The sequence below is a fragment of the Aotus nancymaae genome, unplaced genomic scaffold (assembly GCF_030222135.1).
Source record: "Aotus nancymaae isolate 86718 unplaced genomic scaffold, 86718_ANA_hifiasm-v0.15.2.pri h1tg000028l, whole genome shotgun sequence".
In the NCBI taxonomy this organism is placed as follows: Eukaryota; Metazoa; Chordata; class Mammalia; order Primates; family Aotidae; genus Aotus; species Aotus nancymaae.
The window spans coordinates 18280360-18296220 of NW_026988441.1; the positions used below are offsets into that span (position 1 = coordinate 18280360).

General features: G+C 51.2%; 1 protein-coding gene across 2 annotated transcripts in view; it reads right to left on the reverse strand.

The window, feature by feature from the left end:
• Positions 1-15861, reverse strand: part of GPI (glucose-6-phosphate isomerase) — a 42838-nt gene that overhangs the window by 23440 nt on the left and 3537 nt on the right. For both annotated transcript variants that reach the window (XM_012438510.3, XM_012438503.3), the window contains 6 exons: positions 15576-15695; positions 8401-8484; positions 8105-8251; positions 6986-7057; positions 6430-6474; positions 4457-4510 (listed from right to left, as the gene is read on the reverse strand). In XM_012438510.3, the coding sequence (XP_012293933.2) occupies positions 4457-4510; positions 6430-6474; positions 6986-7057; positions 8105-8251; positions 8401-8484; positions 15576-15695 (522 nt within the window). The remainder of the gene's footprint in view (positions 1-4456; positions 4511-6429; positions 6475-6985; positions 7058-8104; positions 8252-8400; positions 8485-15575; positions 15696-15861) is intronic.

A 15861-nucleotide genomic window follows, 5' to 3' on the forward strand; every position in this document is an offset into this window, starting at 1 on the left:
ATATTGGCTCTTCAGATCACACCTGGCGGGCCAGGTCTGCCCACCTGTGCTTAATGCTGGCTCCTGGGCTTGTACCTGGTGGATGAGCATCCCCTACCTGTATGTGATGAGGGTTCCGGAGCACCTCAGCTGCTCATACCTCATCCAACACACTTGGTTCTTCTTACCTGGGTTTGACTATGTGACTTTTTAGGTCTCATGAACACATCCAGCTTTGTGAAGCTGCCCTGATCCTGGCTCCAAAGACCTTACCTGCCAAACCCTGCTCTAAACACCTATGTTTAACTCCCGTTCTTCAGACCTGATATACCCAAAGAGATAAACCTGGGCCAGGCTCCACAGACCTCACTCAAGAAACTCAGTTCTCCATATCCATGCCTGGCCACAGCTCCTCAACCTTACCCAGAAGATGAACTTCTACCTACCCATCTATTTTTTTTTTTTTGAGACGAAGTTTCATTCTTATTGCCCAAACTGGAGTGTAGTGCTGCAATCTAAGCTCACTGCAACCTCCACCTCCTGGGCTCAAGCGATTCTCCTGCCTCCACCTTCTAAGTAGCTAGGATTACAGGCACATGCCACCTGGCTAATTTATTTTTATTTTTTATTTTTTGGAGACGGAGTTTCGCTCGTTACCCAAGCTGGAGTGCAATGGCACGATCTCGGCTCACTGCAACCTCCGCCTCCTGGGTTCAGGCAATTCTCCTGCCTCAGCCTCCTGAGTAGCTGGGATTACAGGCATGTGCCACCGTGCCCAGCTAATTTTTTGTATTTTTAGTAGAGACAGGGTTTCACCATGTTGACTCGATCTCTTGACCTCGTGATCCACCCGCCTCGGCCTCCCAAAGTGCTGGGATTACAGGCGTGAGCCACTGCGCCTGGCCCCTAATTTATTTTTTTAATAGAGACAGGGTTTCACCATGTTGGCCAGGCTGGTCTCGAACTTCTGACCTCAGATGATCCACCCACCTCGGCCTTCCAAAGTGCTGGGATTACAGGCATGAGCTACCCGACCCGGCACTGCCCCCCACCATTTTTTTTTTTTTTTGAGTTAGAGTCTTGCTCTGTCACCCAGGCTGGAGTGCAGGGGCGTGATCTTGGCTCATTCTGCCTCCCCGGTTCAAGCAACTCTAGTGCCCTAGCCCCCAAGTAGCTAGGATTGTACGCGTGTACCACCATGTCTGGCTAATTTTTGTATTTTTAGTAGAGATGGGGTTTTGCCATGCTGGCCAGGCTAGTCTCAAACTCCTGACCTCAAGTGATCTGCCTCCCTCGGCATCCCAAAGTGTTGGAATTACAGCGTGAATCACCACACCCGGCCTACACACCGTCTTGACACCACCTGGGAAATCCAGACCTGCTCACTGTGCCAGATCTCAGTTCCTCAGATCTTCCTGAGAGACCTGGCTCTATCCACCTGCCTTTAATTCACATCTTCAAAGGTTGTCTACCACATCTAGGTCTTTCTAGATAAGCCTAACCTCGGCTCCTTGGGCCTCACCTGACAGATCCACTCTCTATACCTGTGCCTGACCTCAACTGCTGGATGGTTTAATTAGCTTGACCATGGCTGTTCCGGTCCACCTACCTCTGCGTGCCCCTGGTTTCATAGACAAAACCCAACAAATTCTACCCACCATGCTTAACGCAGCTTCTCAGACTTGGGGTACAAACCAGGGCCTGACCTCAGCAGCTCAGACCTTATCTGTGAGACCCAAAAATACATACCCATGTCTCACCTTAACCCCCTGAAACCTCACCTGCTAGACCTGTCTACATACCTGGACCAGACCCAGGATTTATCCACCTTTCAGATGGATGCAGTTCGCCATCCCTTTGTCTGACTCCAGCTTTTCCGTCTCTTCCCAGGGGATCCAGGTTCACCCACCAGAGCTGCTCAGACATCGCCTGAGGACACAGCTCCAATCCAGACCCGATCAAGGGTTTTCGGCCCTCACTTGTCAGACCCAGCTCGACCTGTCTATCTTTAGCTCCAATGTGCTTACCGGACTAATCTAGTTCTGCCTACCTCTCCTAGAAATCCAGCCATACACACCTCTCTGATTTCAGCTCCTGGGATCTCAGACAGACACGGTTCTGAAAGGCTGTACTATACACACCTAACCTGAACAGACACTTCCCTCACACGTGACAGGTCCCTGCCTGCTGACCTCAGCCTGAGGGAGACTGGTGAGAGCCCAGTGTTGACAAACACTATCTGACTGGCTCAGCCTCAGATGTCTGCCCTGTAGACCCAGTTCTCTGGACCTTTACCCACCCTGAGCCACTCAGACCACAGCTTCCAGCACATTTCCTCAAGGCCACCTGCCTGCCTCACCCGCCCTAGCTCCCCTGTCCTCGCTTCGTATCACCAGGTATATTCCTACCTCTCCCTCATCTGGGCTTTGCAGACCCAGACGCCACAGACTTGGACTTCAGTCATGGACACTCTGATGCCCTGTGCTCTGCCCATCACACCCAGTCAGGATGCTAAGAACCAGGTGCTGACCTGTGTGTGCCAAATCCTGAGTTCTAACTACCCCTCAGCAATCAGCTACCCACTACCTGATCCTCACTTTTCAGAATGGCCAGATCCCAGTGTGCATACCTGTCCCATGCCATAGGTCTACACTGCCTCCCACAGAGCCCGGCTGACGTATGTACATGGCTTTGACTCCTCAGACTCACCTAACAGAACCAACTCTAAATACCTGCATCTCCTCCAGAATTCAGACCCACGGGTCCCTCTCCCTGTCCTGACTCCTCCTCAGAACTCACCTGGACCTGCTCTGGCTCCTCTTCAGGCCTCACCAGCCAAAACTGGCCCTGCAGCGTGCGCTGGCTCTGGCTGAGACCTGACAGACCCCACGGTTTCCCACCACACCTGCCTGATTCCAACACCCAAAGAGTCACCACTTCAACGTACCCCTATCAGACAGGACTCTTTCAATCTCACCTGAGAACTGGCACTGCATCCTTAGGTCTGAGCTGATGCCTTTAGCTCACCCAAGACCTCACCTCTAGGAACTTCATCTGTTCCTGTCCCTGGCTTCTTCAGACATCACCTTCTTGATTCAGCAGGATAGACTCTAGAGACTCAGGCAGGTCCCTCCTCCTGCCCCTGCAGTTTGTCTAGCCTGGCCCAGGAGGCCTCTACTTAGGTCTCACCAGCCACCCCGGCCCCATGTTCCTGTGCCTAACTATCATTCCTAGGCCTTACCTGGGAGGCCAGACCCATCCTCTCCTTAAGCCACACCCTAACTCATCTCTGCATGCTGGGTGGTGACAGGCAAGGACACCCCCATTCTGCTTGGCTCCTTGGCTGGCAGCGGCACCCACACATCCCTGCCCACCACCTGCTCAGGCTCCAGATCCCAAGGAGGAGGTGGAAGGTGACTGCCCTCCATTATCAGGCATGCAACATTTATTAGAAGCTGCACAGTCTCTCTTGACTGGGGTTCCACATGTGAGCCACAGGATGCAGAAAATGACTTGAGTGACTCTTGTCAATTCTTCCAAGGATGGTATATAACTAGTCCCATTCTAGAAAGAAGTTAACTCATTATACACAGTGGATGGCTTAAGGCATTAGGGCTTCATTCTCTCCCAGATCCCCAGTAGTAAAAGGCCTGTAGAACCTTCAAAGGAATGAGGTTATGTCTGTGGATGCCATTACCAAGCAAAGGGCCTCTGGTCCAAATGCCTGGAAATAGCCCCAGGGAGAAAAACCACCAAACGGGCAACACCCTGTCTGCTGCACCTGCCACAGCGTTAGAGCACTGCACTTAAGCCCAGCCATGACCACGGCATTCACAGCGCCCGTACCACAACCTGCACTGCACCCCTGCACCCCAGGCTTCAAAGCCAGAGCCCTCCTCACACCACTGCTGAGCTTGGGCAAGTGCACAAGGAAAGCTGCAGCTCACTGCTTGGCTCCAGCAGAGGGGTCTGCAGCTCAGTCATTTGAGGCAGGGTTTGCTCTGCAAGCTGCCCTACCCTGGCACCTCCTCTCCACCACCCCCCAGCTCCTCCTGCAGCTCCTGTTGCTCCTTTCCAGGGCTACCCAGTCACACCTCATGCCTCACCCTGCCCCTTGGCCTTTACAGATGGCGGCTGCCGTTCAGACAAAGGTCATCACTGAGAATAACTCACAACCTCAGCTCTGTGGGACGGGGTAAGGGGGACTCGGGTTACCCCACAGAGGGTGTTGCAGGCAGGCACCCAAGGGAGTGTCAACTGGCCCTGCAAGCTTAGCACGCCCTCAGGTGGAAGTAGAGCCCTCACCCTGCCTGAGTTGCTCTTGCCCTCCAAGCCTCTCTGAGGGCCTCTCTACCTTTCTCCAAGCTAGATAAGTAGCAAGTACTCAATAAACACCAACCTGACCTCATGGGCCCCTCAACAGCCATGACTTGGAAAGGACACTTAATTCACCCAGTGCAGAAGTGCCTGTACTTACATCCCAGAACTCGAACATATTTTGAGGGTCAATTCCAAACTCCTTCACTTTGGCCTAAATAAAAAACAAAGGGAGAGAAATGAAAGGAAGCATTTGCTAGCAGGATGGGAACAGGAGCTCTGGGAGGCAGGGAGCTGTGCTCTGTGAGCTGAGCTTCACTTTCCCCAGAACCAGGGAAGGGGCAGGGCTGGAGCAGCCTCTGAGTCAAGGGTGGGGCCCAGAATCTACCCACCCCAAGCTGGACACCAGGTCAGTCCACGACCAGCACACCTGTGACATTGCACCTGCAAAGCCCCTTGCTGAGGGTGGCTGTAACCCTGCGTAAGGACCTGGCCCACACAAGTATCCTGCAATAGCTCTCACCCGGGCCTGTCTGGGACACCAGAGCATGACCCCTCAGGACATGTGGGAACCGAACCTAGGACTGGGACCCGAGCATGAGCGGGGCCACCTACCAGGCCAGGCAATCACACACAGGCTGGAGAGCCACCCAGCCATTCCCACGTCTGGGAGGGTGACTGCGCCAGGAAGCTCTGAGGACCCATCAAGTATTCTGGTCCCCAGGGGAGACAAGGCCAGCAACCCCTTATCTACTCCCCACAGGAGGAGAAGCCCTACTGACCAGTCAGTGGGAGGCAGGCAACAGCGCTATGGTTAGCCAGCCTTACGGTGTCCTGCTGCAGGTGGGAGAGCACTGGAGGCAGAGGTGGGAGTGACGGTGGAAGGAGTGGCAGGGAGTAGACGTGGATGTCGTCCCCAGCTCCAGTACAACACAGTGCCCACTGGCTGACTGCTGCTGTCATTCCTGAAGCATCCCTCACTCTGCCCTGCCCTGCTGAACCTGCAAAACCTCGTGGCCAGGCAGAACTGGGAGGCAGGTGACCCAGGTTCTAATCCTGGCATCACCTACTCATACAATCACTAAGTGGGCTGGGTGCAGTGGCTCACACCTGTAATCCCAACATTTTGGGAGGTCAAGGTGGGCAGATCACTTGAGGTCAGGAATTCGAGACCATCCTGGCCACCATGACAAAACCTCATCTCTACCAAAAATACAAAAATCAGCTGGACATAGTGGTGGGTGCCTGCAATCCCAGCTATTCAGGAGACTGAGGTATGAAAATTGCTTGAACCTAGGAAGCAGAGGTTGCAGTGAGCCAAGATCACACCACTGCACTCCAGCCTGAGTGACAAATCGAGACCTTGTCCCAAAAAACAGGGCACAGTGGGTCACACCTGTAATCCCAGGACTTTGGAAGGCCAAGGCGGGCAGATCACTTGAGGTCAGGAGTTCGAGACCAGCCTGGTCAATGTGGTGAAACCCTGTCTCCACTAAAAATATAAAAATTAGCCAGGCGTGGTGGTGCACACCTGTAATCCTAGCTACTCGGGAGGCTGAAGCAGGAAAATCACTTGAACCCGGGAGGCAGAGGTTGCAGTGACCCGAGATCACACCGCTGTACTCCAGCCTGAGTGACAGAGCAAGACTCTGTCTCAAAACACACATATACACCACACACACGTGCGCGCGCGCGCGCGCGCGCACACACACACACACACAATTACTAAGTAGGGGGCAAAATGTCAACTCCCTTCATTGAGGCTTTACGTCCTTATGTGAAAAATGGAATGCATCCCCTACCCCTACCCAGCCTGTCCCATTTGGGGAGATGCTGGGCACAGAGGCCTAGGAAGGTCATGTGTATGGAGGGTTCTGAGCATCAGTCAGGCCTGAGATGGAAGAAGGGGTTATCGTGATCCCACTGACTGCAAGCCTCTCTCTTCGAGGCTGCAGAGGTTGAATGGGTGAATGTGGAAAAGGCAAGGACGGCTTGCAGCCCACAGGCAACCAACTCTTCCATACCATCAGCCAAAGATCCCCCAGACCCATGAATCGTGTCTCTGAGAGGCCATGACCTGGACCTGCTGGGCCCTCCCAGGAAGGCAGTACAGGGGATCACGGGGGCACTTACTGTGTTGGTAGACAGGGCAACAAAGTGCTTCGCCACTGCAGAAGGCTACAAGAGACAGAGCCAAGTTACCAAACCCAGCCCAGGGGGACCAAGGGTAGTCACTCCCCATCCCTAGAGGAACCAAGGCCCTGTGTGGGACTCAGATTCCCGATCCTTGGTTCTGAGACTGTTGGAGGAGGCCCACATCAAGGTCAAGAAAGCAGATGGGTCACAGGCCACCTGCTCATCCCATTTTACAAACATATGGGGGCCAGGGACGTCCCTCCCCTATAAAATAGGTGTGGCCAAGAGTTCCTGCAGCGCCAAGGAAACTTAGAGAAAGAAAGGGCCATGAGAGGGCTTTTAGTCAGCCAGAACAGGTTCTGTCACATCTGCAAGGCTGGGTCTAGCAAAGCCAAGATGAACAATCATCTCAACTAGCAAAGGCAGGCAGTGGCAAGGCCACCTTCCACTTCCAACTTCAGGAGAAACAGGGCCAGGCTTGGTTACGCAGGGGCCCACCCTGTTCTTCCCAGCCCGCAGATCAACCACAAAGGAGGCCTTATAGACCACTCACATCCTTGGCCACCTGGAGAAACCACTCCTTCGCCGTCTCTGCATTCGTGATGGTCTCTTGGGTGGTAAAGGTCTGCAACCAAAGAGAACAGCAGTGGGCACCTGAGCTCAGGAGTGAGTGCAACCTTGAGCCAGGGCTCAGCAGCAGAGGCCGAGGTGATGCCCAGTTGTCACACAGAGCAGTAGTTGCAGGTCAGCGACAGTGACACCACATAATCTTCTGAGATTCCAGCTCTTTACAATCAGAGGAGGGGGACTCATAAACACGCACCCCCCACCCTAAGCCTACAGGTCAAACACCACAGCTTCTCTCTGGAGGAGATGCAGTCAGCCTGAGGCTCTCTTCAGCCCAAGCTGGAAGGGATCTCAGAATTCAGATGGAATTCTTCATATTTCATGTGCATTCATGTGAGTAAAGAGAGCATAAATGACACAAACAAAACCCCTCTATTATCAGGGCATGGCTCTGGGATCAGAAAGGAGCAAGCATGGCCAGGCATGGTAGCTCAAGCCTGTAATCCCAGTACTCTGGGAGGCCAAAAGCGGGCGGATCACCTGTGGTAAGGAGTTCAAGACCAGCATGGCCAACATGGTGAAACCCCATCAAAACTAAAACAAAAACAAAACAAAAACAAAAATTAGCTAGGAGTAGTGACAGGCACCTGTAGTCCCAGCTGCTCAGGAGGCTGAGGCAGGAGAATCGCTTGAAACCTGGGAGACAGATTGGAGTGATCCGACATGGTGTCACTACATTCTAGCCTGGGCAACAGAGCCAGACTCTGTTCCAAAAAATAAAAATAATAAAGAAAGGAGCAGGCATAAAGGACAGGTTTGTGAGAAAGTGGTGAGCAGTCCCAGGCTGAGGGGAGATCCTACAAGGCGAGTAGGTGTGGTCAGGACACAAAGGTTCAAACTGATGTGTTCAGGCTTTCATCAGTCAACCTCGTTTGCTGCCAGGCATGGAAACAATCTAGGGCAGCTGTACTGACCCAATCCACAAACCATGGTTCACTCGGAACCAGCCAAGAAGGACCAATGGCCAGGGGGATGGGAAGACAGCCATCCCTCTCTGCCCCAACACACACAGGGCCAGGGGCTGGGCAGTTTTTGGTACTCATACCTTGGAGGCGATGATGAACAGGGAGGACTCAGGGTTCAGCTGGGCCAGGGTTTTGGCAATGTGCGTTCCATCAATGTTGGAGACATACCAGACGCGGGGACCTCCTGAAGAGTATGGCTTAAGGGCTTCAGTCACCATGAGGGGCCCCTAGTGGGGAGACACAGCATCAGAGAATAAGAATTCAGGGCCTACGAAAAGTGGGGACAGCCAGGTCCCATCCCTGGAGAAAGTAAGGCCCGGAGTGGGACCAAGAGTACCCAGACTCCCACCCTACCCTAAGGCAGTTTTCTCCTCACCAGGTCAGAGCCGCCAATGCCAATGTTGATGACGTCCGTGATGGTCTTGCCCGTGTACCCCTTCCAGTCACCACTCCGGACACGCTGGCACAGGGAGGGGAGAAGATGCCATCAGCCCAAACCCCCAGGCGTAAGCCACTGCTCAAAAACATCATTACTGCCGTGTCCTGGTGCCTCAGACCCAGCTTTCAGGCCGTCGCAGGTGCCTCTATTTTTTTGTTTATAATTTACAATATTTATTTATTTTAGACAGCGTCTCCATTTCCTGGGTTCTAACAATTCTTGTACCTCAGTCTCCTGAGTATCTGCGACTACAGACCTGAGCCACCACCATGCCTGGCTAATTTTTTTGTATTTTTAGTGGAGATGAGGTTTCGCCACGTTGGTCAGGCTGGTCTCGAATTACTGGCCTCAAGTGATCTGGCCGCCTCAACCTCCCAAAGTGCTGGGATTATAGGCGTGAGCCCTATCGCCTCGCTATTTATTTATTTTTAAAACTGTGCCTTAGGGGCCAGGAAGGGTGGCTCAAGGCTGAGACAGGAGGATTGCTCGAGGCCAGGAAGTTGAAGTTGCAGCAAGCTAAGATCACAACACTGCACTCTAGCCTAGGTGACAGAGCAAGACCCTAACTCCAAAACCAAACAAAATGCCCTGCCTTAGCCCTTTTTTTTTTTTTTTTTGAGATAGAGTCTCACTCTGTCTCCGAGGCTAGAGTGCAATGGCACAATCTCAGCTCACTGCAACATCTACCTCCCAGGTTCAAGAGATTCTCCTGCCTCAGCTTCCCAAGTAGCTGGGATTACAGGTGCCTGCCACCACACCCAGCTAATTGTTTGTATTTTTAGTAGAGACAGGGTTTCACCATGTTGGCCAGGCTGGTCGCAAACTCCTGACCTCAGGTGATCCACCGCCTAGGCCTCCCAAAGTTCTTGGATTACAGACGTGAGCTGCCGTGCCCAGCCTATTTTATTTTCCTGTAGAGACGGGGTCTTGCTATGTTGCCCAGCCCGGTCTCTAACTCCCGGCCTCAAGTAATCCTCCCATCTTGACCCCCTACAGTGTTGGGATTACAGGCGTGAGCCACCATGCAAGGCCTAGAGTCTCTGGAGACCACGGTGGTCCCTGCCACACTTACCACCATCTAGACTGTTTCCTGGTTACAACGGTGAGGAGACATCCCTACCTCACAGTGATACTGTCAGAATTTGCAAAACCAGGGATAACTTGGCAGAAACCACTATGCCAGAGACCAAGAGATGTGAAATGCTGAAACTGTGACTGGGCTCTGCCAGGGAAAGGAGTATCAGACCCACACCCAGCCTCCAATCAGATACCAGTGATCCTTGCTTCCTGGAGCTCATGCCCCTGCATAGCTCCCACCTGTGCTGGGAGGGCTGGCCTGTGCACCAATCAGGATACTGTGAAAGGGGTGAAGTGTGACTTCAGAAGTGACTTCAGAGAGCTTGCAGTTTCTGCTTTGCTCTCTTGGATGACTCGCTTTTGGAGAAGCCATCTATCATGCTGTAAAGACCCTAAGAGTTCTATAAAGCCCACACCACAGGGAACTGAGGTCTTCTTTCAACAGTCACAGCCAACTTGCTTTCTGTGTATGGGACACCTTAGAGGGGAGTCCTCCAAACCCATTAAACCTTCTGATAACTGGGGCGCTGGCCAACATCTTGACTACAGCCACGTGAGAGATCCCCAAACCAAGACCAACCAGGTAAGCCACTCCCAAACTTCTGACCCACAGACACTGTGGGAAGTAACAGAAGTTTACCGCTAGGCCGGGCACGGTGGCTCACGCTTATAATCCCAGAACTTTAGGTGGGGCGAGGAGGGTGACCACAAGGTCAGGAGTTCAAGATCAGCCTGACATGGTGAAACTCTGTCTCTACTGAAAAAAACACAAAAATTAGTTGGGTGTGGTGGTGTGCACCTGTAATCACAGCTACTTGGGAGGCTGAGGCAGAATTGCTTGAACCCAGGAGGCAGAGGTTGCAGTGAGCCAAGATCACACCACTACACTCCAGCCTGGGCAACAGAGCGAGACTTGATCTCGAAAAAAAAAAGTTTACAGCTGTTTGAAGCCAAGTTCTGGTGTCATTTGTTATACAATGATAGGTAACTAATACAGATTTTGGTACCAGAACTACAGTGTGGACATAATGAAAACCTAAATATGCAGGCTGGGTACAGTGGCTTATGCCTATAATCCCAGCAGGATCACTGGAACCCAGGAGTTTGAAACTAGCCTAGGCAACATAGCAAGACCTTGTCGCTACAAAAAATAAATTAGCCAGGCATGGTGAGGTGACATTTGCTTGTAGTCCCAGCAACTCAGAAGGTTGAGGTGGGGGATTTCTTGAGCCCAGGAGTTCAAGGCTACAGTGAGAGGGTGATTTTACCACTGCACTCCAGCCTGGGCGACAGAGCAAGATCCTGTCTCAAATAAAAAACAAAAGAAAAAGAAAAGACGTTATCCCATACATACCAGTCATCCTATGCCCACCTTACCATTGTATGTTGGGTGTGTGAGGGGTAAATAACTTGTCTTTTTAAATTTGCATGTCTTCAGATTGAAAGGAACTGTACTTGAGTTGTACTGAAGGAAATGTAGGTACCACTACATCTGTACTCAACAAGATGATGTTCTAGACTTCTGATACTGTAACAGGATACGGACTTAGGAGGAAGTGAGTGGGGTATTTGATGTGGAAGAAACGCAATCACTAGGAGCCAGAAGTAGGACTACGATAGTCACCCACCTTCTACTAAGATGGTTATCAGTGGTCCTTGCCTCCTGGTATTAACACACTGGTGCAGTCCCTTCCCATGATGACCAGAGCTGAGCTGTACAACCAACAAGGTATTATCTAGCCGGGCACAGTGGCTCACCTTGTAGTCTCAGCATTTTGGGAGGCCGAGGCAGGCAGGTCACTTGAGAACAGGAGTTCGAGACCAGCCTGGTCAACATGGTGAAACCCCATCTCTACTAAAAAAATACAAAAAATAGGTGGGCATGGTGGCGGGCGCCTGTAGTCCCAACTACTCGGGGGGTTGAGACAGGAGAATCGCTGGAGCCTAGGATGTAGAGGTTGCAGTTAGCCAAGATCGCACTACGGTACTCAGCCTGGGCAACAAGAGTAAAACTCCGTCACAAAAAAAAGAAAGAAAGAAAAGAAAGCATGTAAATCCTGACATGAGGTCACAAAAGACCTCCAGGCATCTCCCTTGTGCTCTACTGGATTACTCACTCTGGGAGAAATAAGCTGTCTTGTCATGAGGACACTCGAACTGTCTTTGCCTACCAAAGCTACAACTGCTAGTGAGTCATCTACAAAGCAGACCCTCCAGCCTCCATTAAGCCTTCAACTGACCACATCCTTAGCCAACATCTTGACTGCAACCTTAGCTCTGACCCACTACCACCAAACGCAGCCGCTGCAAATTCCCAACCTAAAGAGATGGTGATTATTGTTTCTAGTTGCTAAATTCTGGAATAATTTCCCACCCATCAATAGAAAATTAGTATACACAAACAAGATAGAGCAACTTTATTTTCTTTTTATTATTTATTTATTTTTGAGATGGAGTCTTGCTCTGTCACCCAAGCTGGAGTGCAGCTTACTGCAACCTCTGCCTTCCAGGTTCAAGCAATTCTCCTGCCTCGCCTCCCAAGTAACTGGGACTACTGGCGTGCACCACCATGCCACGTTATAAATTATTATTATTATTTTTGAGACGGAGCCTCTCTCTGTCACCCAGGCTGGAGTACAGTGGTGCCATCTTGGCTCAATGTAACCTCCACCTCCTGGGTTCAAGTGATTCTCCTCCCTCAGTCTCCCAAGTAGCTGGAATTAATTCGAGGACAGGCTGATCTCGAACTCCTGTTCTCCAAGTAGCCGTCACCAAGCCCAGCTAATTTTTTTTGTAGTTTTAGTAAAGATGGGATTTCACCATGTTGGCCAGCTGGTCTCGAACTCCTGACCTCAAGTGATCTACCTGCCTTGGCCTCCCAAAGTGCTGGGGTTACATGTGTGACCCACTGCGCCCAACATTTAAAAATTTTTTTTAAAGGCAGGGTCTTGTTATGTTTCCCAGGCTGATCTTATACTCCTGGCCTCAAGCAATCCTCTTGCCTCAGCCTCCCAAAGTGCTGGGATTACAGATGTGAGCAACTGTGCCTGGCCCTACTTTTTCTTTAAATAAACTGCCATGGGAAAATTTCCATCGATACAGAAAAAAAATAAATAAGTTGCTTAACCCTCCCTCACAGGTATATGACAAAAGAGGTTAGAAAAAGCAAGTCCCAGCTGGGCATGGTGGCTCATGCCTGTAAAGCCTAGCACTCGGATAGGCCAAGGCGGGTAGATCACCAGAGGTCAGGAGTTGAGAGACCAGCCTGGCCAACATGGCAAAACCCCATCACTACTAAAAACACAAAAATTAGCTGAGCATGGTGACGTGCACCTGTAATCCCAGCTACCTGGGAGGCTGAGGTACGAGAATCGCTTGAACCTGGGAGGCTGAGGTAGGAGAGTTGCTTGAACCCGGGAGGCAGAGGTTGCAGTGAGCTGAGAACTCGTTATTGCACTCCAGCCAGGGCAACAGAGCGAAAAAAAAAAGCAAGTCTCCTTCCCCGACTGTCAAAAGTTTGTTATAATGAAACATCCCAGAGGGAAAATGTCTATCTTTAATACAATTACACTCAGCCTTCATTTGACCAAATCAGGCTTTACCATACCCACCAATTCTGCAACTTCCCTTTTCAAATTCCCAGTCCATCCTGAACAGCCTGGCAGGTCAATCCAACTATAGCTCCCTAATTCCTAACAGTGACCAGGATGACAGTATATGAATATATGCTGATTCTACTTAGTAAGTCCCCATTAATAAATGGGGACAGATTGGTTTCAGGTTTTGCTACTACAATCCAGGTCACAGTGAACATCTTCACCAAATCTTGGAAAACTTTGGAGAGCACGGCCACGTGGAATGTTCCTCACCAGGGAATTGCTGCCGTTCAGCAACTTTCTTTGAACTATAAATACCCCATCAGCCTGAGTCAGGTACTCCAGTGGCCAGCTTTAAGGGAGAGCTTCCCTGGAAACAGCACCCCAGACGGTGAAGTGCCACCCTCGCCACGTGGCATGGTTGAGCACACCCAGAGCAATTACACAGCACTAGGCTTTTGATGCACATCAGCTCTGCCACTCACAGCAGATGGCTGGAAAGGCCCTGCCACACACCCAAAGTCCATCACATGGACTGACCACCCTAAGCAGCATTCTGGAAATCCAGACTCCCATCAGGACCCTACAACTTCCTTGCCCTGGGAAGACCCACCCACATGGCTGCCAAAACTTGGGGACTGATGCTAAGATGTCTCCTCACTTCTGGCATCTTGTCGGGTCCTTTTTTTTTTTTTTAAGACAGCATCTCACTCTATCACCTGGGATGAAGGACAGTGGCACAATCTAGGCTCATTGCAGCCTCAACTTCCTGGGCTCAAGTAATTCTACTTCAGCCTCCCAGGTAACTGAGACTACAGACATATACCACCATGACTGGCTAATTTATTTATTTTTTGCAGAGACGGGTTTTTTTTTTTTTTGAGACAGGGTCTGACTCTATCGCCCAGGCTAGAGTGCAGTAGTGCGATCTTGACTCACTGCAACTCCACCTCCTGGGTTTAAGCAATTCTCCTGCCTCAGCCTCCCCAGTAGCTGATATTACAGGTGCTCGCCACTATGCGTGGCTAATTTTTTTGTATTTTTAGTACAGACAGAATTTCACCATGTTGGTCAGGCTGGTCTCGAACTCCTGACCTCAAATGATCCGCCTGTCTTGGCCTCCCAAAGTGCAAGTTTTAGTAGCAACAAGTAGAATCTTAGGTCACTAAAGACTTTTAGTGACCTAAGATTACAGGCATAAGCCACCGGGCCCAGCACCTTTTCAGGTCAGAAAGTGGCTCTTCGCCAAGGTAACCAGACTTTGACCAGACACATGTGGTGGCCACTTAGGACAAGCAGCAAATGATCACAGCTGACAAGAGCTCAGATGATCACCCCCAGAGCATGCACAGTCCACACAGACACACCAGCATCACCCTCGCCCTCTAGGCTTGAGGACATCTGCCGACTCACCCCTGCAGAATCACCCCTAGGATAGACACTGAGGCAAAGTGCTTGACATGGGGAAACTTAGCTGATCTCTGAGGCAACCCCTACCACCCTACACAAGGAAAAGGAGGCATGTTACATGCACTGTCACTGACACAGGGACACTGCTTACATAGTTCCAGGTGGAAATAAGCTGCAGAAGAGCAGGGAAAAAACAACCTGCGTTCATGTGCAAGTGTGTGCATGCTTCAAAGAGGAGATGACAGATGTGTACATGCACTGGAACTTTCTGGAAGATTTCACAGAAAATCTGTTGCCCACGCTGGAGTGCAGTGGTGTCACCATGGCTCACTGCAGCCTCAACTTTCCAGGCTCAAGCTATCCTCCCACAAACAGCCGAATAGCTAGGACTAGAGGTTTAAGCTGCTGCACCTGGCTACAGGAAACTTTACAAAAGGCTGCTTCTGGAGGGTTAGCTGGGAACAGGGATGAGAATTTTTTTTTTTAACAGAGTCTCGGCTCACTGCAACCTCGGCCTCCCAGGTTCAAGTGATTCTTCTGTGTTAGCCTCCCGAGTAGCTGTGATTACAGGCACGCGTCACCACATCTGGTTAATTTTTGTATTTTTAGTAGAATGGGGTTTCACCATGATGGCCAGGCTGGTCTTGAACTCCTGACCTCAAGTGATCCACCCACCTCGGCCTCCCAAAGTTCTGGGATTACAGGCGTGAGCCAGTATGCCCAGCCAGGGTTGAGGAAATTTTACAATGTTTTATTTGTTTCTAGACCGGGCGATAAGGATGTATGACAAAAGAGGTTAGAAAAAGCTCCTTCTGGCCGGGCACGCTGGCTCACAGCTGTAATTCTAGCACTGTGGGAGGCCTCAGCAGAGACCCATCAGTGATCACACAGGCAACCCCTCCCTTAAGCTGCAGTTAAGAGCCTAAGTCCTGCTTCCAAGAAGAGGGGAAGAGCTGCCCCTCAGGGCTCCCAGATTCCCAAATACTCACACATATGGCCAAGGGCGAGTCCGGCCCAGCAGCCACTTACCTGGCAGAAAGACTTCATCTTGTCCAGAACCTTGTTGACCTCTGGCATCACATCCTTGCCATCTACCAGGATGGGTGTGTTTGACCGGTTCCGCAGGGCCACGTGCAGCACAGCTCGACCCTGGGGATGGGGGTCAGGGTGTGAAGACTGTTCCCTAGGGCAGCCATGCTCCCAGCTCAGATGATAGCTCGGCCCTCTATCCACTAGACAGGCAGGCCCTGAGGTCTCTGTTATGCCTGTGATCTTGTTCCAAGAACCCACTGCATGCTTACAGAGGTAGGAGCTC